The sequence below is a fragment of the Gymnoscopelus braueri genome, assembly GCF_963280865.1.
Source record: "Gymnoscopelus braueri genome assembly, chromosome: 13".
Classification (NCBI taxonomy): Eukaryota; Metazoa; Chordata; class Actinopteri; order Myctophiformes; family Myctophidae; genus Gymnoscopelus; species Gymnoscopelus braueri.
Genome location: NC_137615.1, coordinates 30,869,574 through 30,893,549, shown reverse-complemented (window position 1 = coordinate 30,893,549; position 23,976 = coordinate 30,869,574). Strand labels below are relative to the sequence as shown.

General features: G+C 40.7%; 3 protein-coding genes across 4 annotated transcripts in view; 2 read left to right on the top strand and 1 right to left on the bottom strand.

The window, feature by feature from the left end:
• Positions 1–1,587, top strand: part of ciita (class II, major histocompatibility complex, transactivator) — a 28,999-nt gene extending 27,412 nt beyond the window's left edge. For both annotated transcript variants that reach the window (XM_080446904.1, XM_080446903.1), the window contains exon 23: positions 74–1,587. In XM_080446904.1, coding sequence (XP_080303030.1) covers positions 74–155 — 82 coding nt within the window. In that variant the 3' untranslated portion in view covers positions 156–1,587. The remainder of the gene's footprint in view (positions 1–73) is intronic.
• Positions 1,588–2,629: 1,042 nt separating this feature from the next.
• Positions 2,630–6,275, bottom strand: dexi (Dexi homolog (mouse)). The gene is made up of 2 exons (XM_080446303.1): positions 5,367–6,275; positions 2,630–4,994 (listed from the first exon to the last, which is right to left on the bottom strand). Exon 1 carries the CDS (start codon positions 5,758–5,760, stop codon positions 5,491–5,493), a length of 270 nt encoding a protein of 89 aa, XP_080302429.1. The 5' UTR covers positions 5,761–6,275; the 3' UTR covers positions 2,630–4,994; positions 5,367–5,490.
• A 286-nt stretch (positions 6,276–6,561) lies between these two features.
• The window catches only part of clec16a (C-type lectin domain containing 16A), a 54,947-nt gene continuing 37,532 nt past the window's right edge, over positions 6,562–23,976 (top strand). The window contains 9 exon segments of the mRNA XM_080446341.1: positions 6,562–6,932; positions 7,690–7,818; positions 9,098–9,231; positions 10,477–10,625; positions 14,894–14,999; positions 17,824–17,947; positions 19,201–19,372; positions 19,839–19,889; positions 21,472–21,585. Of these exon segments, the coding sequence (XP_080302467.1) occupies positions 6,859–6,932; positions 7,690–7,818; positions 9,098–9,231; positions 10,477–10,625; positions 14,894–14,999; positions 17,824–17,947; positions 19,201–19,372; positions 19,839–19,889; positions 21,472–21,585 (1,053 nt within the window). The 5' untranslated portion in view covers positions 6,562–6,858.

Below are 23,976 nucleotides of genomic sequence, written 5' to 3'. Positions count from 1 at the left end.
GAGGGCAAATGTATACATTTACTCTTTAGAGTAAAATCCATGCCTCCTAATTCCTCTCCTCTCCTCCTCTCAGGATGTGGAACCAGTGTATTCCTTATGGAGTATTTGAGCACCTTCAACAGCAGGACCACAGAATTATTTGGCAAATTGACTAGTAGAACATCCTAGAACCTTCTTCCATGTTCCACTGTGCTGCTATAGGTCTAGAGTAGACCCTGACTCACGTTTAGTTTATGTACACTAATCACTGTAGGCATAACATGAGAACCGATTAATCTATTTGCATCAGTTATTTCCTCATGCACAGAGATGGAGAGGAGGTAATTTACTGTATATATTTCTGTATTTGAGTTACCTGTATCTGCACTGACACAGATGGGGGGGGAAAGAGAGAGAGAGAGATCAATCAATTGCTAATAATATCTGTTCCACTGTATGTAGTCATTATGATAATGGTGTTTTCCACAGAACTCAGTGCTATGTGTTTACAGTAAGTGTGGTGTACCTCAGTAAAAGGATCAAATATTTGCACTATGCCTTGCTTACACTCATATGCTTAATTTATATTCTGTCACATGATGCGTTGCACACCAAAAATATCTGATCTACAAGCTCGTGGATAGGCTATTTTCGGTACGTGAGGCGTTGTACAGTGAAGTATGAAATGGGCTTTAATGTATCGATGTGCACTATTTTTGGGGTGACTATACACCTGCTCCACTTCTAGCTTGATTTGTTCTGAAATTAGTAACTTTATTTGATACTTTATACATGTATAGGGCTGCAACTACCAAATTGTTGTTGCTGATTATTTTATCAATAACTAATGAAGCACTTTTTTTAAAATACTTTATTTATATAGCAATGAATCAATGCAGAAACATTCTAATAGATTTTTTTATTGATTTAATTGATCAGTCTGATTAACCACTTAAGTCCTATTTTATGCTTGGTTGTTGCCATTTTCTGTACTTTTGAAAATAGATCATTATTTTATTAAAATCAATTAATTTTGTATTAAATACATTTGTTAAATGACCTGTTGCGCCGCTATACATGTACTTACATAAATCAGAACAAAACGGCTTTTGTGTTTTTCTTTTGCACCTGCAAGTTGTAGGTCACTTTGCATTTCAAAATCCTTTTGTACTTGAAGACTTAATAAAACAATGGGTCTTTCACCCTTTGACAAAACTGATATTTTCAAAGTCTGCTTAATATACTGTCCTTGTCTCACTTCTTTGCTTGAAAAGCCCGCCATTAGCCAGTTAAAAACAAAGGTTCAGCAGCTATGATTTGTTTTTGATCTCTCCTATGGTATGTCTTTATTTTATGTGGGAGGTTTGTTTGGGTAAAGATAAAACTTTATTTCCTTCCCCACTGGTTTCAGTTCTGTAAAAGCTGCATTTCTTTAAAGCATATAACAGTGGACTGCATTTGTGTGCAGGTTATAGGATTGTTGTTATTGACTATATATCAAGAGTACATTAGGCTTTTAAAAGGTTGACAACTCTTAGCATGAGGTTGAAAAAGTATTTTTTTAAATGTAAGCTACAAATTAGAGTCGTTTTTGTACACACCCTCTGCTCTTTGACTCTTCCTTACTTTCACCCTTATTCACTTCCCCTGTGGATGACCTACTTCCAACTTCCTCTTTTGATGAACCTTTGTTTTGTTCTATCCTGGCTTAAAATGTTTTTGTCTTTTAAATCACTTTTGTATGCATTTTACTTGGAATACAAATGAGTGGGGAGTTTTTTTATTTTGATAGTGCCCAGTAAAAAGAAAACATGCTAACCTTAAAAGTGACAGGCCGTGATTTTTTTTTAAAGCTTTCTGGTAATTGTCTTGTTACTGATAACTCCACCTATCTGCTATTACAGATTATTGGGAGTTTAACAGCAGTTTTGTAAGAGGTAAACCAGTTCCTGTACTGGTTGTAGTAGGCTACTGGCTCTCTCTTGTGGAGAAAATAGTGAATTACATAACAAACCAGGTTTTAAGTTATCCAGTAGTGGAAAGTAACTTAGTACATTTACTCAAGTACTGTACTTACAGTAAGTACAATTTTGAGGTATTTGTACTTTACTTGAGTATTTCCAATTTCCAATACTTTTACTTCTACTCCACTACATCTCAGAGGCAAATATTGTACTTTTACTCCATTACAATTATTTGAAAACTTTAGTTACTAGTTACTTTTCAGTTAAAAAATATTATATTATGAAACATACATGAACCACTTTAGTCCTATTTTATACCTGGCTATTTGAAAATAGCCGATCTACAAACTCAACGCGTCGCGTTGTGAGCTTGTAGATCTGCAATTTTCAAATATTTTTGCACTTTTACTTTTGGTACTTTAAGTATATTTTGATGCCAATTCTTTTGTACTTTTAATCAAGTAATTTTTTAATTCTGGACTTTTACTTGTAACAGAGGATTTCTATATTGCAGTATTGGTACTTTTACTTAAGTAAAGAATTTGGGTACTTTTTTCCACCACTGAAGTTATCCAAGCTGATGATGTCTACATACATTTCCAAATATAGAATATTTAGAGATGACTACTAACTGGTAATGAAAATAAAGACAAACTAGTCCTGCATGCTTGCATTCACTCGTTTAATACAGTACACTTCAGAAAATACAACTTTCTTAGCTTATTATAACGTGTGCATTTCCACGAGGCAAGGAAAGTTGCAGTGGAGGTGCTCCAGCTGGGACCAGGCTTTATGTCCACGACAGTGATCAGGGTGGAAGATTGACAATTTCATCCCCAGCCAGGTCGCAGTTTGACATATAAAATAGGACCAATTTCATCAGCCAATTTGCATTATCAACCAGTCAAGTATGACTTTTATAAAACAAAACTACAATAAGGTGACAACTATTTACCGATAGGCCAGGGCACTAAGGGCCGACCGTTTAAAGAGAATCATCCTGCACCCAGTCTTCACTTACAAATGTATTAACCACTTATACTTTGTTTCATGATGAATATGTCAACATTTATTTTAATTATTTAAAAAAATAAATACAATACATTATAGGGTTATTTTGGGCATGTCATTACAGGGTTTCACCAGTAGTGACATCTCCAAAATCTCCTGGTTAACGCAACATTTCGGTCAACCCATCTTCATCAGGCATCTGATCAGCACCAAATGTCTGATGAAGTTTGGTTGCATTAATAAAATTGTATTTGAAGTGTGCAGGACTACTCTCTATTTATGATATCTGTTTCTCTCCTATATGCACCTGTCCAGAGAAAGTAGGTGCGCAAAAGGACATTACCATTCACTAGAATGGCATTATGCATTATGACGTCACTAAATGGCACTTCTCCATTGAAATGACCCAAAAAACGGGGGGAATAATAACTAGAATGGCATTACCATTCACTAGAATGGCACTATGCATTATGACGTCACTAAATGGCATTTCTCCATTGAAATGACCCAAAAAACGGGAGGAATAATAATAATAATAAATAGTGAAGATAACATTAGTGTGATCGCTAAATTGCTAAAGCGATCCCACAATAATAAATAGTGAAGATAACATTAGTGTGATCGCTAAAGCGATCCCACTATAAACAAAATGTTTTTCTTTGTAGCATTATTTGTTCATTATGTAGATACATTTCCTTTCCAAGTGTAAGGTGGGAGTCTGGCAAATCAAAGGAAAGTTCACTCCAAATGTACTACATTACAGTACTTGAGAGTATTCTGGGGCTTCAGACCACAGAAACATAATACCAGTTGAGAGGCCTGTTTACTCAACTGTCCAATTATAATGCCAGATGTAACAATAATCAAGCTAATAATAAATACCTGGCAGTACTGGACCACTCATTGCATGCCTGGAGCTGGCCACCTTAAACCAAGTAGGCAAAATAATTCTATACCTGATTCTGCATACAACCTGTATAACCACTTACGTCCCCTGTTGTTGCCAACAATATATCTTCTTATATAAATTGAGATTCAGAAAAAAATTGAAAATTCGAAGTGAAAGTAATTCACACAACATTCCACCAAAAAAAGAAAGATCCTCACATGTAAAGAATATATAAAAGCACCCAACCAAAATCATGAGTCTGTGGCTTACACACACATCTGTAAGTGTTCATCAGAAAGTATGTTTATGCAACAACAACAAAAACCACACTGAATATGGCAAATATTTGGGGCTACATAAGAAGTGCCTGTTTTAACATCACAGTATCTTTCCACTTTCAAAGACCTGGTCTGACTGATGCAGTTATAACTCATTGCTTAACAGTAGAAAAGATGTGTACACATGATTGAGAGAATAAAGTGTTGGGTGGCCAGAAAGCATTTAAGAAATGACTATTGACTTTCTTCATTAGTTTCTGAAGTGAATTCTACCCCACAGCAATCATTGCAGGGGCTTACATTGCTCATGGGAGCGCCATGGTAGAGCAGAGCATTAAAAAAAACATTTCAATCAGGCATTGTCTTAATTTCATCATGTGTCCAGTCTGTTCTTCTCATTGGGTCCAGACTCAGAGTGCCCAGCAACGCTCCTGAGGCTATCTCTATCCCTGATGCAGACATATACTGTATATATACTGTATGTATGACCATGAAGTTCACGTGTCAAATCGCTCACATTTGCTGCCAACTGCCATCCATCACAGTGGTATTTTACATAAAGAATGAGTAATGGTATTTAACAATCAGAACTCTGTAGGTTTGGTTGACAAAGTAACGGGCAGCCACTGACCACAACTGCCTGCAAAGTGGCTAACGTGGAACACCCCACATCTCTGGTGAGATGCAGTGTTCTCTCTCTCTGTAGCCACCATACAATGTTAACGCTAAACCCATCTCTATTGCTATTAGATTGGCAACAAATTGACTGACAGCTTATGCAGGGTAAACAACCTTCACACCAGAGAATAGGCTGTCCTTATGGCCATCTGTGCTTTACTTTCTTTGGGCGACCTGCTTTTGAGGCGAGACAACCTGTGTGAAAACATGGCAAAAGTCATTAGGGTGGATCTTCACGGACAAAGAAAAACATTTCTTGCAGTTTTACTTGACTTCATGAATAGTGGTATTTGTGGCAGATTACGTCGGCACATTATCTCCTATCAGACAACTAAAGCCACTGTCAGTGAAGGGCAAACCAAGAGCTGGTTGGGGCTTAATAAGGAATTACAGTAAGTGCTATTGTTCTTTGGCCATGCTTTGAGAAAAGGTGGGATTTTCACATACAGCTTAGTTGTTGGATTCAGCTCGTCTTAACTATGGCAAAGTTTCCCTATTAATTGGTTTAACCCTTAATGGGCGACACAATTAGGTGTTTGTTTGTTGTGTCCCGAGTTGATGGCTTACTTTTTCACACAGGGTCAAAAGGCAGCAACAGCATCTGATTTAAGACAGTCTTTAGACTCATCATCATTACACTGGAGGAGGTCACTTCAGGCCTCTGCATTATCATCACAACCACCCTGTCCCATCACTCCATGTAGCCCTCAAAGGCATCCAGTTCCGTGTCCGTGTCGTAGGGCACAGAGGCCGGGTCGGACAGCACCCCCAGATCCACCAGCGCCTGGTCCATGTCCTCAGGCAGAAACACTATCCCCACGTTCAGGACGATGTACTCCATCAGAAAGGCGTAGTAGAGGATGAGGACGTTCACAAAAAACAAGCCCAGATAAAACATATATGGGAGTTCGTCGAATAGCGATTCCACCGAATCTAGCCGAGCATAAACGGAGTGTGTCATAGAAAAAGACAACCTGTGTTGTGTCGGGGTGTCACTGGGTTCACGGGGCTGAGGGGGTGTCCATTGTCGGCCCGTGTTGGCTGACTGCAGCAGTGATTGAGCCGCAGTTCCACAACTTCTAACTTTCTTTCCAGCTTTGAAACCTCAGCTCATCTGTGTGATGACGACCACGACAGCAGATCCGGTACACTCATTGCTATAAATATAACGGGGTATCAGAATGTCGTGCTGCTGCTGCTGGCTCCATGTATTCTTGACATTGTTCCTTGAGGTTGCGGATCATCAATCTGCAACATATGGGGCTAAAAACAGTAGCAGCAAAGCAAACGGCTAAAAGAAACCCACTACGATGACTTCAACAACCTGGCCTGTTTCACTGTTCATACACAGACGTCCGCAGTTGACGTAGTTGTGTTACGAGATATACTCAGAAAGAGGAAGCCGTTGGTGTTATTTGTGGTCTCTTTATGTTATTGTGCCGCTAATGTTTTCGCAAACGGCATCAATACAGTCCGACAACGGAACCAAACGTCTAGTCGAAGCCTCGCCGACTGGTTGGTTGGTCACCTGCATCCTGTGTTATGATTGGTCCGTCTGGACGTCAATGACTTTGGGCCCCTCCCCTAAGAAGAACACGTCACAAATCTTTGTCGTCACCGTTACGTCGGACGACGAGGGTAGAGTTGTAGTTTTTCATTTTATTCGGCCGGCCATGTCGTAGCGAACAAACTACAAGTCCCATACATCTCACCATGGCCCAATGAACACCAAAGATGGTGGATGCATGAAAAGATAGGCCACCACCCACCTTGCTTCACTGACACCGAGTCACACACACATTGCTCTGACAGTTCTGTAAGTTCATGCTCTCGGTTGCTATCTGCTGGTAAAACAACGTCTCGCATGTCTCCACTATCTTTGTCATTAGCTTCTGTTAGCTATTAGCTGACTAGCTGGGGTTCTGTAGAGGAGGTCGGGCAGCAGCAGCAGCAGTGGGAGCTAATGGAGCTAATAACAACAACACAAGACTAACGGCAGCAAAATAACAAAAACAAGCAACAACCCGACACAGAAGAAGCTGTCCAACCAACAGCAGCCATGTTCGGCCGCTCACGGAGCTGGGTCGGAGGACAGGGCAGGAGCAAGAACATCCATTCCTTGGATCATTTGAAGTAGGGAGCACACACACACACGCGCGCGCGCACTCACGCACACAACACACACAGCCATCACGGTTTAGCTAAGCTACCGTTAGCCATGATGTTGATGATGTTAGATGATGTTAGCTAACACCATGTAACGTTTGGATGGAACAGGTTGTTCCACCCAAACGTTAGTTAACATGGAGTTGACCTATCTTGCGTTGTGTATCAATTAATATTCATCTTTCTTTTCGTTTTAGGTGGACTGTTAGGTTGTCCTCGTAGTTAAATATGGCTATTTGGGTTGTCTTGTTGCAGCAGGTGTTAAAGCACAGGGACATGTAATAAACACTGGGTGACCTGTTTAGTTAGTAGTAACACTAACTATCCCTAGAATGATATACACCTACATACACATTGCCATATCCCATACATGCAAACGTATGGAATATCAGCCATTCTAAGGTCTACTAGCAGAGCTGTTTGAGACATGTTGTGTGTGAGATTTATGTCACCATAGGCACAGTGTGAAGAAGATGACTTCATGACACATTAACTAATTTGACAGCACCTTATGTAACATTGTTGTGTCATGCATAGGGTTAGTTGGATGGGGTTCCTCCTTGTAATCTACACAGTAAAATCATCAATTCCTACTGTACACATGGATAAATGAACACTGAGGATTTTAGTCTGTATGTGTCTCCACAGTTATTGACCTAGTCTGTATGTGTCTCCACAGTTATTGACCTCCTTTTGTTGTCCCACTAATTTGTCTTGGAACCAGGTATATGTACCACGTCCTGACTAAGAACACGACGGTGACGGAGCACAACAGGAACCTGCTGGTGGAGACCATTCGTTCCATCACAGAGATCCTCATCTGGGGGGACCAGAATGACAGCTCTGTGTTTGAGTAAGATCTACTACTGGTTAAACCCCATTAAGACCTGGGGCCGATTCTACAAACGCCTTCTAAATCAGTAGTTCTCACGCTTTCAAGATTTAAAAGAAAATGTAAAAAAATAGGTTGATTGTGCCCTGCTTTGCACACGTACAGTTTATATGCACATATTTAGACTAGGGTAAACATTTTTTCAACCCCACAAAACAGGACCCTAAATTAACTGCTCTTTAATGCAAGTGCACATGTATGCGCATTGCGCATGCACACATGTATAGTATACACGTTACATCAATTATTTCAGTGTTTCATACACCTAGTGTCTGCACCTTTCAGGCATGGATAGTGGTTAGTTAATGAGTGGAGACAAAACGTGATAAACGGCTATGCAAGTTCTGAAAACAAGTATAATGTTGTTATTACTAGAGTTATTTTAATTATTGTGATAACCAGGACAATTTGGTAGTGAATGTTGAAAGCTGTGTTGGTGTTTTACAAATATTTGTTGGAACTCGGGACACCCAGCGTGAAGCTGGGCCAATCCTGAACAAACATCTGGTCGCCGTAATTCATACAATTGCACCTGTACACTACACGCTGGACTTAAGCCCTACATACTTATTACTTTGTCGTACAGTATGACAGCGAAAATAGCAGAGCTACAAGCTCACAACGCATGGCATTGCAACATGTGACATATGACGCCAGGTTGAAAGAGGCTAAGCACATTCACTTGAGCGGCTCAGGCTCATGTGCACCGGGGGCAATTGAAAAGCGGTTTCCTCCGACCAATTTCACCAGTCTGTCTGGGAATTCAAATGCCGCTTACAGTCACAGCTTTGCGATGACATCATGCTGTTGTTTTATTTGTTTGTTAATTGCAACTTAGTTCACGTGTTCAAGTCCAGCCTGGAGATCTTCCTCCTCCTCTGAATACATAAAGAGAATACAAAGAGATAGAAATCCCATATATTTTGTCACCTATCAACCCACCTTCAGTCATCTTCCAGTGAACAGTGGAAGTTATTTAGATGCTAACACTGTTAAAGAGATTATGCAAATATTATTACATTCCTAGACAATTTTATTCTCTAATGTCGTCTCTTTCTCTTCTTCTCCATCGTGTGTGTGTGTGTGTGTGTGTGTGTGTGTGTGTGTGTGTGTGTGTGTGTGTGTGTGTGTGTGTGTGTGTGTGTGTGTGTGTGTGTGTGTGTGTGTGTGTGTGTGTGTGTGTGTGTGTGTGTGTGTGTGTGTGTGTGTGTGTGTGTGTGTGTGTGTGTGTGTGTTTTAGCTTCTTCCTAGAGAAGAACATGTTTGCTTTCTTTCTGAACATCCTGCGTCAGAAGTCTGGTCGCTATGTCTGTGTTCAGCTCCTCCAGACCCTCAACATTCTGTTTGAGAATATCAGCCATGAGACCTCCCTATGTAAGTCACTGTGTCTGTGTTAGGCATGTGCACAACTCACATTTTTCATGGTGGAATAATCAGTGGGTTGTAGGAACGAACAGTCGATACTTCAGGTTATGTGTTGACAGAGTCCGAGATGAACACGTTAAGTGCCCAATGTGGTAGATTGTCCTATTGGCTTCAGTGTACACCACTCTGGTTGATTCGTGTAGACATTTGGAGTTGCCAAATAAGAAACTGTATGTACATGAATGGCCTTTAATTGTCATGCTCTGAAAAGGTGATTGTGTTTATTTCGCCCTCCTCCCCTTCCTTATCTCCCTCACGCCACCTCACTGCCTCCCTCGCTCATTAGTTTGAGTTGGTCAACATTTCTTATCAAATTTACCACAACCAGCTTGAGTTTCCATGTGATTTCTTTAAGGCTGACTTCATCAACAGTTAAGTAGTTGAAATACATTTATGACAGTGTATATATGTCGCCTGGTCACTGCAATGATCATTAGTCAGTGAGTGAAGTCCATTGAAAAATATATTTTTTATTTTTATGGAAAACTTGAGACTCTCTCGAAGTGCTACTTATGAATAAATCTCATTTCAACTTACTCTTGAAATATCCCTATTCTTTATGAATAGTAAAGAGTATCCTATTTATTAACAACATCTGCAGATGAAGAGCGATCCTGAAGAAGCGACTCATCCTTCAGCCCATTGTTTTTGTATAAAACACATGAAACAAAAGTTAAACACTTGCCCCCAGTGTACTCTGGCTGGCACCCAGCATGTGTCGAGGAATTCTGGCTCAATCAGGATGTTAAGGCAAAAGGAATCAGACAATAGGGTCTTACCTAACAGTAAATATAAGAGATTATTCAGCACATGACTATGTACAGTGCTTCCTTCTCTAGTACTGTACTGTAGCTACACTGTACAGTGTGTTGTCTTTATCAGACCATACACTAGCGAGTGTCCACGTATTGCTGGTGGAAATCCGACCAAATGCATAAAAACAAGTGTTAATTGAAAATCATTAATTATTCAAGTGCATTGTCATTTCTTATACTTATTAATTCAGAAGAATTTTGCAGGAAGCACCATGCTCTGTTTGGTGCAGGATATCAGACTTGCAAATAAATTAAAAGGTTATTGTCCCAAAAGAAACATTTCTGACCCATCCCTAGTACGTACAGTATGTGTGTGTTTGGAAACCAAAATCTTTCTGATGATGGACAAAACAAGAAAGTTCTCTTCTCTTCTCTTCAGATTACCTCCTGTCCAACAACCACGTTAACTCCATTATTGTCCATAAGTTTGACTTCTCAGACGAGGAGATCATGGCCTACTACATCTCCTTCCTCAAGACCCTGTCTCTGAAACTCAACAACCACACAGTGCACTTCTTCTACAACGAGGTGAGGCCAGGAAGGGATGGAGGGATTGGGGAGGGAAAAAAGTCTAAAACGGACTGCCTATCACAGGAACTTGTGATGTCACTCAAAACTTCTATTAACCACTTTAGCCCTATATAATTTGTCGTACAACATAAATAAAATAGCTGTTCTACAACCTTAAAGGTCCTTACACACCGGGGCGAATTCTTCATGCGAATAAATATGTTTTTTTTTAAACCTTATAAACTCAATGCATGCGTCCACATCAGTTTCGCGAAGCGAAAAAGCGTCTTTTAATTATTCTGAACGACTCCGAATTTTGCGTATATTCGCATATTCGCCGGTGTGTAAGGACCTTAACACCTGCAATTTTCTCTTTAGGCATTTATCAGACGCTCTTAATCTAGAGCGAATTACAGTGAGCAAGGTACACGAGGTAATACATCAAATGCATAGAAATAGTAATCCAGGATCATAGGTAGGACCAAACAGTCTAAACAGTATAATATAAAAAAAATCTATAATCTGTGCACACTATAGGATGCCAGGTGTACAAATGAACCTGACATCTGTCTACATAACATGCTATCTAAATTACATTTTAGCCTTTGCATAAGCCTGCAAGGTCGTCAAGGCTAGGGCAAGTGCTAGGGGCTGAGGTGGAGTCTGAAGAGGTGAGTCTTCAGATTACGGCGGAAGATTGGGAGTGAGTCTGCAGTTCTATCTGCAATGGGAAGTTCGTTCCACAGTTTGGGAGCCAGAAGGGAGAAGGGTCTGGGACGTGTGGAGCGTTGTCCCGGATGTTCTAGGGAGGGTTCTAACAGCCTCCCTGTGTTAAAGGAAGTTGGGGGAAGACAGGAATGAAGCTTCCTTGGAAAAGGGAATGATTGAGTTAGGAAGAAGGGATGGGAAGGAAAAGCAGAGAGAGCACAGCTACTGTCAAATACTGCCATAATGCAAGCAGTTCACCAGCCACTGGCATTATTGTACAGTCCTAAATAACTCTTTAGAGCATGACACTGGAATGGTGGCCGTTTACCTGCCAAAGTGTGGCTTTTAGTGAAGACTTACTTATTGACCACAGTTGGTATTGACCAGCAACTGTCTGGTGTGTAGCATTGGAAGCAGAAATGGAAAGTGGAATTCAGGGGAATGAGTAAGAGAAGGATAGATGAAGAGAGGCAAAGAATGTTAGAGGGTTATAAAACTTAATTATTTACACTGTAGGGAGATCAGTGCTCTCTACGGAGTGTAAATAATTGAGTTGAGGTTGCTGAGCACAACAGCAACAACTGTTTCCCTCAGCTGACCATGTTAAGAATATTGAAGTTGAACATCTTATTTGAGGATTGATGACATATCACTTCACTTGTAGTTGTCAATTTTGGTCCTGGGCACCCATAGCACTACTGGTTTGCATTGTAATTGTACAGTTAACTAATGGAGACCTTTTACTTTATGCAAATAGAAATTCCACTCCTTGGAAGAACAGAGAAGTTCTGTTGGCAGGGTTCCCAGTGGCCAGAGCTGAGAACTACTGTTTGATGACATCAAAATGAGCTTTCTAATAATTATTTTTTGTCTTTTGAAATACAGAAGGTTGCTCTGTTCTTTTAATATTTTCATCTTTGCTACAGACTTCCTGTGTCAAACAGCTACTTCCTCTATAGAATGTCTAATTACAAACCCTCTCCCTCAACACTAACAGTCACCCACGTCTAGTAGCCTTCATGTGGACAAAGACATTCTCTACCTTACTGTATACATTTACATTAACAAAGTTAAACTCTTTCTGTGATATCTATGATATAGACATTCTGATTGCATAGAGGACGTGTTAACACAGATGTTGCTCAAACATTTGTAATATGTAGGCAGAGGAGGTAACACTAACAATCTTACATTCAAGGAACTGGGGCCAATGTTGTTAATAGATCCAAAGTGTATAACAATAAACAAAAATGTAATTTTTGTTAACCTGTATTGTTTCAGCAGTGGCCTGTGTGTTTGGGGGAAAGTTATTGGTGTACTGTAGATGGTAGAATTGCTTGTCCCTGAAGCCAAAACCATACCGTGCGGTGTGTAGATCTGAGAGGCCTGGATAAGTGTGAACAACACAATTGTTTGTTTTGGTTGATCCCAAAGCAATGATCATGTTAAGGTTTCGAGTTGCTTTGAGTTACCACTAGTAAAACTAAGGATATATATCTTTTCACCTGGATGGAATGTTGTACAGTGATATTCTGTCTTGTCAATCTGAGGAGGACACCATCCATCTTTTCTTTTCATTTTAATTTGAACCACCAGAAGGCAGGTCGCTGAAGTAGCACTTTCAGCAGGGTACCCCAGACTTCCCTTTCTTGGCCACATTAGGGCAGGTACACATTGTAGGACTTTTAAAGTGGTCGGGGGTCTTCTGATCGTTAAGCATTCCACGCTACACAAGTCTCTATTGAAATCGGCTGTCGTATATCGTGGTTATAACGTGGTTTTCACACTATATCATTGATCGCCGACAAGGGATCACACACTGCAGGATATTTCACAGGACTCAACGCCGAGAGTAGAGCCCTGCATCGGCAGCAGGATCCCGCGGTACCCGCAGGTTCCAATGCAAATCTTGCGGCGCAGGCCTTATTTAAATAGGCCATTTGCGATCGGGAAAAGGCCCCGCAAAATCCTGCGCCGTGCTTCAAGATATGAATATTATGTCTACGTTTTCTCTCGCTCGCTCGCTCTCTCTCTCTCTCTCTCGCTCTCTCAGAGCACCAAAAAAGGTCCCCGACAGCATAATCGGAGCAAATATCCTACAGTGTGTGTGTACTAGCCCTTAGTCAGCTTTGACTGGGGGATCCCGAGGCATTCCCAGGCCAGCATGGAGATATAATCCATCCACCTGGCCCTCTGTCTGCCCCGTGGCCTCCTCCCAGCTCCTGGGGGCTGAGCAGGAGGCCAATTACATTTTTAACTACTTTGTTTAGTCAGCAAATGACTTCGGCTTATCCTGGTCCTGTCAGATCTACACAGCTCATATCTTATGTTCAGGAAGGTCAATTCTGGACTTGGTTTGGGTTATCAGGGTCAGATTATTTTCATTCGCCGTGACCTCTGGATGAACTTTCAAACTCTGACCCTCAGCTGTGATTGTCTGGAAGTCTCGGTGAATGAGGAACAGTCGAGTAGGGGCACAGGGACTCACAGAGAGAGATAATTCCAATTCACCAACCGCAACACACTGCCATGTTGCTACCTGTTCACTACACAGTCAAATCTTAAGTGTTTATTTAACGGTTCCATTTGGTTCCGTTTGTACACTCTCAGAGGATTTCTTCACAGGTTAGTCGTTGAATTAGTCCCCCTGTATATTTAGGTCTACTTTCCAGGTGTGAACAAGTACAGTACAGTATATCATTAATGGCACCTGTGTTGTACTTGTACGGTCAAAAGCAGAGTGAGCGATACTTGCTGATTTTGCTGACAAGAGTATGAATAATCCATAAAGTCAAGGTTGTTCTTTTGCCAGATAGTCATCCACAAAAAAAACTATGTGACATATTTTTGGGGAATGTTTCAGCTGTAACCAATTGGACTTTTAGCTCACTGTCACAAATACTAATCTGAAACGGATGAAATCAAATAGGGAATGTAATACTCCACACACATACAGTGTAGGCTGGTTTATTTGATGCTAAATTAAATTTAAATGTTAAACTAACTGCTTTCAGGTAATCTCTTCTATTCCTCATTCCAGTGTACAAACTATTTTCCATTATATACAGTAAGTTGAAAGGAAATTCTGCTTTGCCCCTGTAGTCAGACTACACATTATAGACTAATAACATGAGCTGCTGTAGACCATCTATGTTTTGCAGACTAGATATACAGTACAATAATATATTAATTATCTGTCATATTGTTCCATATTAATACTACTCTATTTTCTTACATACCGTAGATAAAATACTACACATGATAAAATTTATTCTCCTGTTACTATCCCTAATTATTCTAAACAGCAAAGAAATGGAATATGTGGAATAATACCCATGAGCATGATACTGCTTTTACTAGATGGGCTATTAGGTCATTAAGTCCTAATAATATCTGATTATAATTATTGTTATTAGCATAATCATTTTTTGATATTATTATATGAAAATAGAATACTCATGTAGTGGGTCTATCTGCGGTAGCATCTCTCTCTCTCTGTGGTCGTTTGTGGCCGTGCCATGCTGTGCCATGCCAATGCCGTGCTCACCGGCACCCCCCTCTCTGTCTCCCACACACAGCACACTAATGACTTTGCCCTGTACACCGAGGCCATTAAGTTTTTCAACCACCCTGAAAGCATGGTCCGCATCGCCGTACGCACCATCACACTCAACGTCTACAAAGGTGAGTGGTGGGAACACACACTTGTGTGCACACACAGACACTCAGGCGCACACACGTAGGATGCTGCGTTCGCCTGCTTCTTCTCTTCGTTTGTCCTCCGTCTCTTCTCGCTACTGCTTCTGCTGCATGAGCATGACTTAACAGGTAACGCTTTCTCTCTCTCACACACACACACACACACACAGAGTTTTGCTCTGCAGTCATTTACATCACACAGTAGCCGGTACGCAAAGCCTACTGAACTATTCCCATACACATTAACCCTATAAAACACTAATTCCATGGAAGCACCAGTATTCAACCACCTGTATCGCAACAGTAACGTGGTACAATAGTCGTAGACAGCAATTTTGTCCTGCTTAAGCACAACCAGACTTTTTTAAGTAACCCTTTCGATGAGTGTCACAACAAAAATGACATATTTCCAAAAATCCGAAGAATCTTTCAGGTGAGCGCTTATTCAGTTGAAAAATACGTCATTTTTGTGGAGACTTCTGTTGCTCTCTGCAATGTGCTGTGATTACGTCACCTTCCCTTCTCCCTGCTGGGACTGCTACTGCAATCTTTGTGACTCTGAGCCGGGCACAGAGAGCTGAGAGCTGGTGTGGCTTTTCTGATGTGGGCTTTTCGGGGTATGTCTATTGACTGACTTCACATAATAATGTTCCAGCATCAGCTGTGGATTCTCTGTCTCGCTGTCTATTTGTGGGCTCCTGCATGACTACTGAACGACTGTACTAGCATCATGCAGCTCCATGTTCTCTGGCTTTGCACACGTTTGCTGTCTGAAGAGGGATAGACTAGTTAAGATATGTTATTCATAATTAACTTTAGCTAACTGTGGTGTTGTACTTAGAATTACTGTTCAGTAACCTGATTGGGTGGGGAATGGCTGACTATGGTCTATGTTATGGTCAGGATTCTGCTGAAGAAGGAAGCATCAAATTGATCCAGGAAAAAAGGCCTCTAATATTTATCAAACAGATGCTTGTCATGATGCACAGACCACTAGAGAACAGTGCCAGCATGGGCATTCTCATTACATACATAGTAAATGAAACAGAATGTGCTTATTTAGTCAGAATGCTTTAAAATCAATTGGCAATGTAATTCATATGCAAGTTCTCAATCTTGTTGAAATGTATTTATATAAGCAACAAAAATAATGAAAGTTTTCACCATGTCTACAGTATATTGTACAGTCTTTATTAGTGGAAATTGCAATAATTGTGTTGCTTGACCTTGATGACTCCTTGTGTGGATTCCCTGGGTTGTGAGCATGTGTCAATCCCAACATGTACCACACACACACTCTCACACACACACACCGTACTCACATTAACCCTGTCTGTTTCCCCTTCTCCCTTTCCCACCTCCTGTTCCTCCTCTTCAACCATTCCTCCCCCTCTCTCTCTTTCTCCCTCTCCCTCCCTCCCTCCCTCCCTCTGCGCGCCCCATCTGCCTAACTCCAGTCTCATGTAAGTTGGTCCCCATCCACTCGTCTTGCTCCTCATAGGGCTGGGTATCGTTGCTCCCAGATCTACTGGCATGAATATCCTGGAAGAAGGCAGCCATTACTTCTTTGTTTTAATTAAAGCACATTTCACTATGGGACTAGGTCATGTCCTTTTCTAATGTAATAACAATATTGTATTCATATTATTTCTTGTAGAAAATGGAAAGCCCCCCCCCCCAATAGAACCGACATTTTGAAGAATTTCAATATGTTTTGATTGATTTGGATTGATATAGTTGGTAGAGAACTTTATTGGTGGTGTGTTTTCGAAACCCAGCCCTCCCTCTTCCTGTTGGTTTGTGTCTTATGACTGTAAAGGTATGGCTATAAATATCCTTCTAATTCTTGTAAATCATTCTTTATCATCCACCCACATTCATGCAGAAATGTGCATGCTTTTTAAGTTTTGTTTTGTTTTGTTTAATTACACCACAAACTTAAACCTGATGTTGGGTGTTTTGGAGTTGCAGTATGACTCAAAGCTTTGACGTGTGATTGGCTCGAGTGCATTCACTTTTTTTAAACATCAGCTGATGTACTGATATGATGCAGTTCTGGCTGCAAAGAAGAAATGTTCATAATAAGCATGGATCATGGCTTCCAAGATTTCGCTCCTCATTGCCCTCCTTTGACCAACATCCCATCCCAACAGATTTACTGTATATTGAGATGACAAGGAGTCATTGACAACGTCGACATTTCTCCTGTTTTTGTCTTGTCCTTCCCAGCATCAGTCTATTAATCTCTTCTGCATTAGTTTGACCCATGTGTCTTCAGTTTAGTTCAATAACTATCACTGTGTGTGTGTGTGTGTGTGTGTGTGTGTGTGTTTCTCGTCAAACCTGAGATTAATGCTTTTAACACTGCACATTCTTCCTTGGTTGTCCAGTGCCAGCTAGCTTGGGTTGAAGCATAGGGTTTTTCCCACTTTATAAAGCACCAGAAGTCTGGGGCTAAGATTACACTTATACCTAGGATTACGAAGCTGTTGAATGCAGTTAGTCCTGGGCTAAGTGCAGTGTGAAAATCCCAATTGTTAAGCATCTTAATACTTGGCTCTATAGTGTTACATACAATCTAACTTGGAGTTACTCTAACTTGGAGTTACCTTGGCATTAACAAAGGGACTGAATGATTCATTAACTTAATTTGAAGTCCAAACGGTTCATTCATTTAATTCATTTTGTCAATTTGATTGGGTTTTTGCTTTACTTTATCACATTTCTGGTTATGGGTCACATGGTTTGCATGTGTGTCTGCGTGTATGTACGTAACCTGTGTAATGACATCTATCCCTGACCCCTTCAGTGGACAACCAGCACATGCTGCACTACATCAGAGACAAGACAGCCGTGCCGTACTTCAGCAACCTGGTCTGGTTCATCGGCAGTCATGTCATCGAGCTGGACAAATGTGTTCAGACTGATGAAGAGTGAGTCCAGTTTCTCATTTGTACCAGTTCATTTATCCATCACTCCACAGTTTTAACCGAACATTAGTCTTGCGTTGCCAGACAATTGGAGAGATCTGCCTACCGATCGTCTCTTGGGACTTAAAATGCAGGTGATTTGGAAACGAATGTCTGCCCCAGTGCCAGAACCAATCCAAAGCCCTAAAGACTTTGGATTGGTTCCGCAATGCAGTTTTTCTTTTTAACTCTTAATTGTTAATTGTTTAAAAGTGCTTCTCTGTTGTTTGAATAATCAAAAGAGTAGAAAAGAAAGAGCCAAGCCCAGTACGGTGGTGGAGGTCTTGGTGCGTCCAAGGCTACACTTGGGGGGAAAAGAAAAGTAGGAAATGAAAGAAAGAAAACCAAATGCAGGCGTGTTTCGGTATGTGCGCGCAATCAAAAAAGTAATTGATAGATTGATTGAATAAGCGCTAAGTTGCAGCCCTACAACACAGTGTAAAGACATAACTGTGGACTTGGTGAATATGTAATCGGACATCGAAACGTTTTTACGTGCGCTGCACCCTGCTATTAAAATAAAAAGGCTCCAATCATCCGAGTTGCTCCAGCGCCTTCTTTATTCAGTTATATATGTCCACTCTAGAGACGCACTGGATCAGCCTGATTTTGGGTTGATGTGTGGTGGAATATCCCTTTAATTTTGACCAGTATTGTGTGTGTAGCATGTAGTGCCATGTATTTACTGACAAAACCTTATGGGTATCTAACACCGGCCACATCGTGACATAAATGTCTGTCTCATTTAGATGTTTTTCTTGCCAGTAAAATGCTGTACATTGTGATTGGGTCCTCCACTAATATTCAGGTGTACCAAAGATCCACTGGCTTATTCTCACTGTGACCACTAGGTGTCAGGCTTGTGTTATGTTTCACGCCCTATCATTGCTAAATGCCCAGGGACTACATGTGTAAATTACTTGGAAGTTATCTGGGGTGCAATTTTAAATTGTGCTTTGTCCCAGTAAAAATAAACGGTAGTGAAACGCCAGCCTGGGTGTCATTGATTCTATTGAGCTGTCACATGATTTGTTACATGACATTTGATGCACTGATCTGATGCATGTATCCTGCTGATCTAACAGCAGCAGTAAAGAGGTCGATTGAGATCAAAGTTCCATCTCGAACTCAGCATCACTTGCATCACTGTTTACTCTCTCCCCTGTTTTCTTAATCCCTATTCTCTCTCACTCACTCACTCACTCACTCTCTCATAGACACAGGAACAGAGGGAAGTTGAGTGACATGGTTGCGGAACACCTGGACAGCCTCCACTATCTCAACGATATCCTCACCATCAACTGTGAGTTCCTCAATGAAGTTCTGACCGACCACCTCCTCAACCGACTCTTCCTGCCCCTCTACGTCTACTCACTGGTCAACTCCGAGGTTGGTATGCTACATGGTGTCCGTGCGTGCGTGCGTGTGAGAAACGTCAACGTAAATATTGTTATCCCGTTATGGAAATTCAGATGGTCAAGGAATCATGGGTATGCAAAACAAAACAATCACATACACAGACCACTGTGACCACCTTACTGTGGTGCACACTGGATTCCATGCAAATGTAAAAAAGAATATATTATATATTATGGCCCTAATCACAATACCATCACATCCTACGTTTATACAGGTCCTTCTCGTTTAACTGCTGAAGGAACAAAGGACATGTCAATCCTGGCTCTTCTTATCTTCCTTTGCAGAATTAACCGTTTAGAAACGTGTGTGTGTGTGTGTGTGTGTGTGTGTGTGTGTGTGTGTGTGTGTGTGTGTGTGTGTGTGTGTGTGTGTGTGTACACACAGTCTGCACATGCATGCTCATATGTCGATTTTTACATGTTTTTCTTTTTTACAGTCTGACGACCGAAAGATCAACCCACAAGTGTCCCTCTTCCTTCTAGCTCAAGTACGGCACCCACACGCACGCTCACACCCACGCTCACATGCATGCAAACAAACAAACACACAAACTGGGAAGATACCACTAGCCACCAGCCAAACAACGGTACTAAGTGCAAAGCCTAGTTCACTAGTTTACGCTTTGTCATGATTTAAGGCAGGGGTTTCCAACTGATTGTGGGACTACCATCCTGACTGAGAATCAACCTGGGGTGTCGGTTGGAGATCTGAGTAAAGAATAGATTAGGCTTTTTCTTGAGTTGGACACAGCTCCACATAGTGGGGTACATGGACAGAGATAGGTGAAAACCCTGTCATTGCTTTGGCTGTATGCTTTGGCTGTATGTCATCCAGAACTTTACAAGGGGCTGTGTGTCATACCTGTGCCTCCTCACAGAGTCTGTGTATCATAATGAGCTGATCCTCTTCTGTAGTAGTTACTGTAAGGTTGAAGCACTTTCGGAATTGAAGCACAAGCCTCCCCAAATGGTCACTGACAAGGATAACGATAGTGTCTTTAATTCCACTATGCTCATATCCCACAAATTCCAACAGATTTGGTCTAAGTTTCTCCAAAATAAAATGAAATTAATAATGGGGGGAATTCTTCACTTTCTCACGTTACTAAATGGCATATACTGTATGGTCAGGGACCACATGCAATACCTTCTGTGGACCACCAGTTGAAAACCCCTGATTTAAGGAATCGTCATTTAGTAGATTCTTATGCTCAAACTCAAGTTTGGCTGGTAAACTGTTGAATGATTGTGGACTGTCAATGTACCACCACCCCGCTGTGGTGTTTAAACCAGAAAAGCTTGATTCGTGCCTTGAGAGGCATATTCACACAATTACTAATTACTTTTGTGCTCATTTTACCAGGCCTATAGTAACAATCTCCTTCTGGTAAATAACTGCTAGGCAGATATTGAGTCACTCTGGTTATGTGGCTAACCCTTCATATCCATAGTACCAGAATTAAAGGAAAGTAGACCTGCAACCTACCTGCAACACTACACACACACACGCACGCACGCACGTACACGCACGCACCTACACCCACACAAACACACACACACACACACACACACACACACACACACACACACACACACACACACACACACACACACACACACACCTACACCTACACCTGCACACTCACTCACAGTTAACCCATTCAATCCAGGAACGCATCTGTGTCATTTCAGATTTTAGCCATAACCATTATTTTATACTTTGGCTGGCTATTCAAAAATAGCAGATATAGCTATGAGCTTGCAGAGCTGCTATCTTTTTGAAAAATCTTGAACATTTGTGCAAATCTTTGAATGTATATTTTTTTAAAGCGAACATTTGTAACTCAAATCTTTGCTTCTGGGGTTGGAACAAAATATTTTGAAATGGGGGTCCGTGGCCAAATACATACCATTTTGGGGGTCCTTGACATGAAAAGGTTTAAGAACCACTCATATGCAGTAGCAACATAGGGTTTTACAGAAAACTGTTAGGATTTAGAAAACATTTGTAGAATCGGCCTCAGGTCTTAATGGGTTAACTGAAGTGTGTGTGTGTGTGTGTGTTTTCAGGTCTTTCTGATCATTCACTACCACCCACTGGTCAACGCTTTAGCTGATGTCATCCTCAACGGAGACCTGTCTGTCTTCACAGCACAGACGGACACACAGACACACAAGAACACGGTGAGATACACTCAAACACACACAGGGTACAAGAACACGGTGAGATACACTCAAACACACACAGGGTACAAGAACACGGTGAGATACACTCAAACACACACAGGGTACAAGAACACGGTGAGATACACTCAAGCAGGTTGGTGCCTCACATGGTTTTCTATGCCAGTGGTTCTCAACCTTTACAGGCCGCGACCCCCCAAAATAATCATATTTGAAGTGGGGACCACCCAAAATAATCATTTGAGTAGAGGCATTACATTTAGTTTGACACGGTTCCACAGATAAATATTGTGAAAATAGGCGATGGTGGTGCGGGTCACATGCGCGCAGATTCTTTTTATTAATTAAACGACGATAAAACAACAGTGACAACACACTCTTCCTGCAATTAGTCCATGAGCCAGACAAGATTTCATTATCGAAAGAGTGGGCAAAACCATACCTATATTAAATTGTTCATAGGGTCAATACGAGTAAATAAATATATGATAACCTCTCCACAGGAGCAGCTTTTTCATGGTTATCACACATTTTGTTATTTTCCCCATACGAACATGACAGGTGAAAAAATTACAACATTTTAAAAAGAGTTATCATAATGAAACTTCCTGAGTTGATTACTTACATGAAGACAATGATTTATCGTATTACAAGTTTTCTGAAATTGTATATTTAAATATACAAATTAGGCATTACGAAAATATGCCCGAATTTGTATAACTTTCCAGAATCAACATTGGAACATTGGACAAAGCCAGAGTCAACATTCTTATTTCATTTTGTTAAGATGTTGGAGTCAAAGGTTTTTAACGAGGGAATATTCAATATCTGGCTCAATTTTGGGGCTGTGGCTCATGGACTAAATGCCTAATTTGCATATTTAAATACACAATTTCAGAAAACTTGTAATACGATAAATCATTGTCTTCATGCAAGTAATCAACTCAGGAAGTTTCATTATGATAACTCTTTTTTTAATTTTGTCATTTTTTCACCTGTCATGTATGTATGGGGAAAATAACAAAATGTGTGATAACTATGAAAAAGCTGCTCCTGTGGAAAGGTTATCATATATTTATTTACTCGTATTGACCCTATGAACAATTTAATATAGGTTTGGTTTTGCCCACTCTTTCGATAATCATTGCTCAATTTTGGGGCTCTGGCTCATGGACTAAATGTAGAAATACTCTGTTACAAATTACAATTAAAAGTCCGGAATTCAAAATGTACTTGAGTAAAAGTATAAAAGTATCAAAATGTACTTAAAGTACCAAAAGTTAAAGTACTCATTATACAAAATGTTTCAAGTTTTCAAATGTATACAAATCTTTTGAAAATAGTAGATCTACAAGCTCACAATGCGTCGCGCTTGTAGATCGGCTATTTTCTAATGGCCGATATAGGGCTGAAGTGGTTACTGTATGTTTTGTTATAATAATAAAAATCTACAAAGTAACTAGTAACTAAAGTTTTCAAATAATTGTAGCGGAGTATAAGTACAATATTTGACTCTGAGATGTAGTGGAGTAGAAGTAAATGTATTAGAAATTGGAAATACTTGAGTAGAGTAAAAAAATACCTCAACATTGTACTTAAGTACAGTACTTGAGAACATGTACTTAAAGACGTTTACCAAAATCCATTTGAAAACAATTTCTCACACTGTTCTCAGGTCAAATATTGATGTGCGACTAAAATGCGATTAATTTCGATTAATTAATTACAAAGCCTCTAATTAATTAGATATTTTTTTTTAATCGAGTCCCAGCCCTATTAATTAATACTCGGAGGCTCACACTATTACACAGTGAAGGCACAGGGTCGTGTTTTTGTACTTGTGCGACCACATTAATGTAGCAATATGTAAATGACACGTGCTGTTCTCTCTGCTCTCCATCTATCACTCTCCCTCCCTCCCTTCTGACAGTCTGCTGTCTGCTCTATGGACTGCGGTATTGTACTTCTGTTTCTCTTCTTTGACTTTTGTGGTCTGTATTACCCATGTTTCTATCCCCCGACCCCCCCACCCATCTCTCTCTCTCTGTCTCTCGCTCTCTCTCTCCCTCTCTGACCATCTGTTTTTTTCTACCCAGGTGGGTGTAACGTACTGAGGTAGTTAATCGTTTCTGAGAACCCTTGTGGGTTTTCTCCATTCCGTGTGTGTGTTTGTGGCTGACGTGTGACTGTTGACAGAATCAGCCTGGCTCCTTCAGTGAATGTGGTTTGTAGTGTGAACTGTGAAGCATTTTTTTCTCTCTCTGCGTGCGTAGAGTAGTGGTCTGTTTGTAACACTGCTATTATAGTTGCAGTCCTCTGCTGATCATGCCTACGGGCAGACAGGCTCATCACACGCTTAAAACACAAATTAGACACGTATGCAAGTGGTAC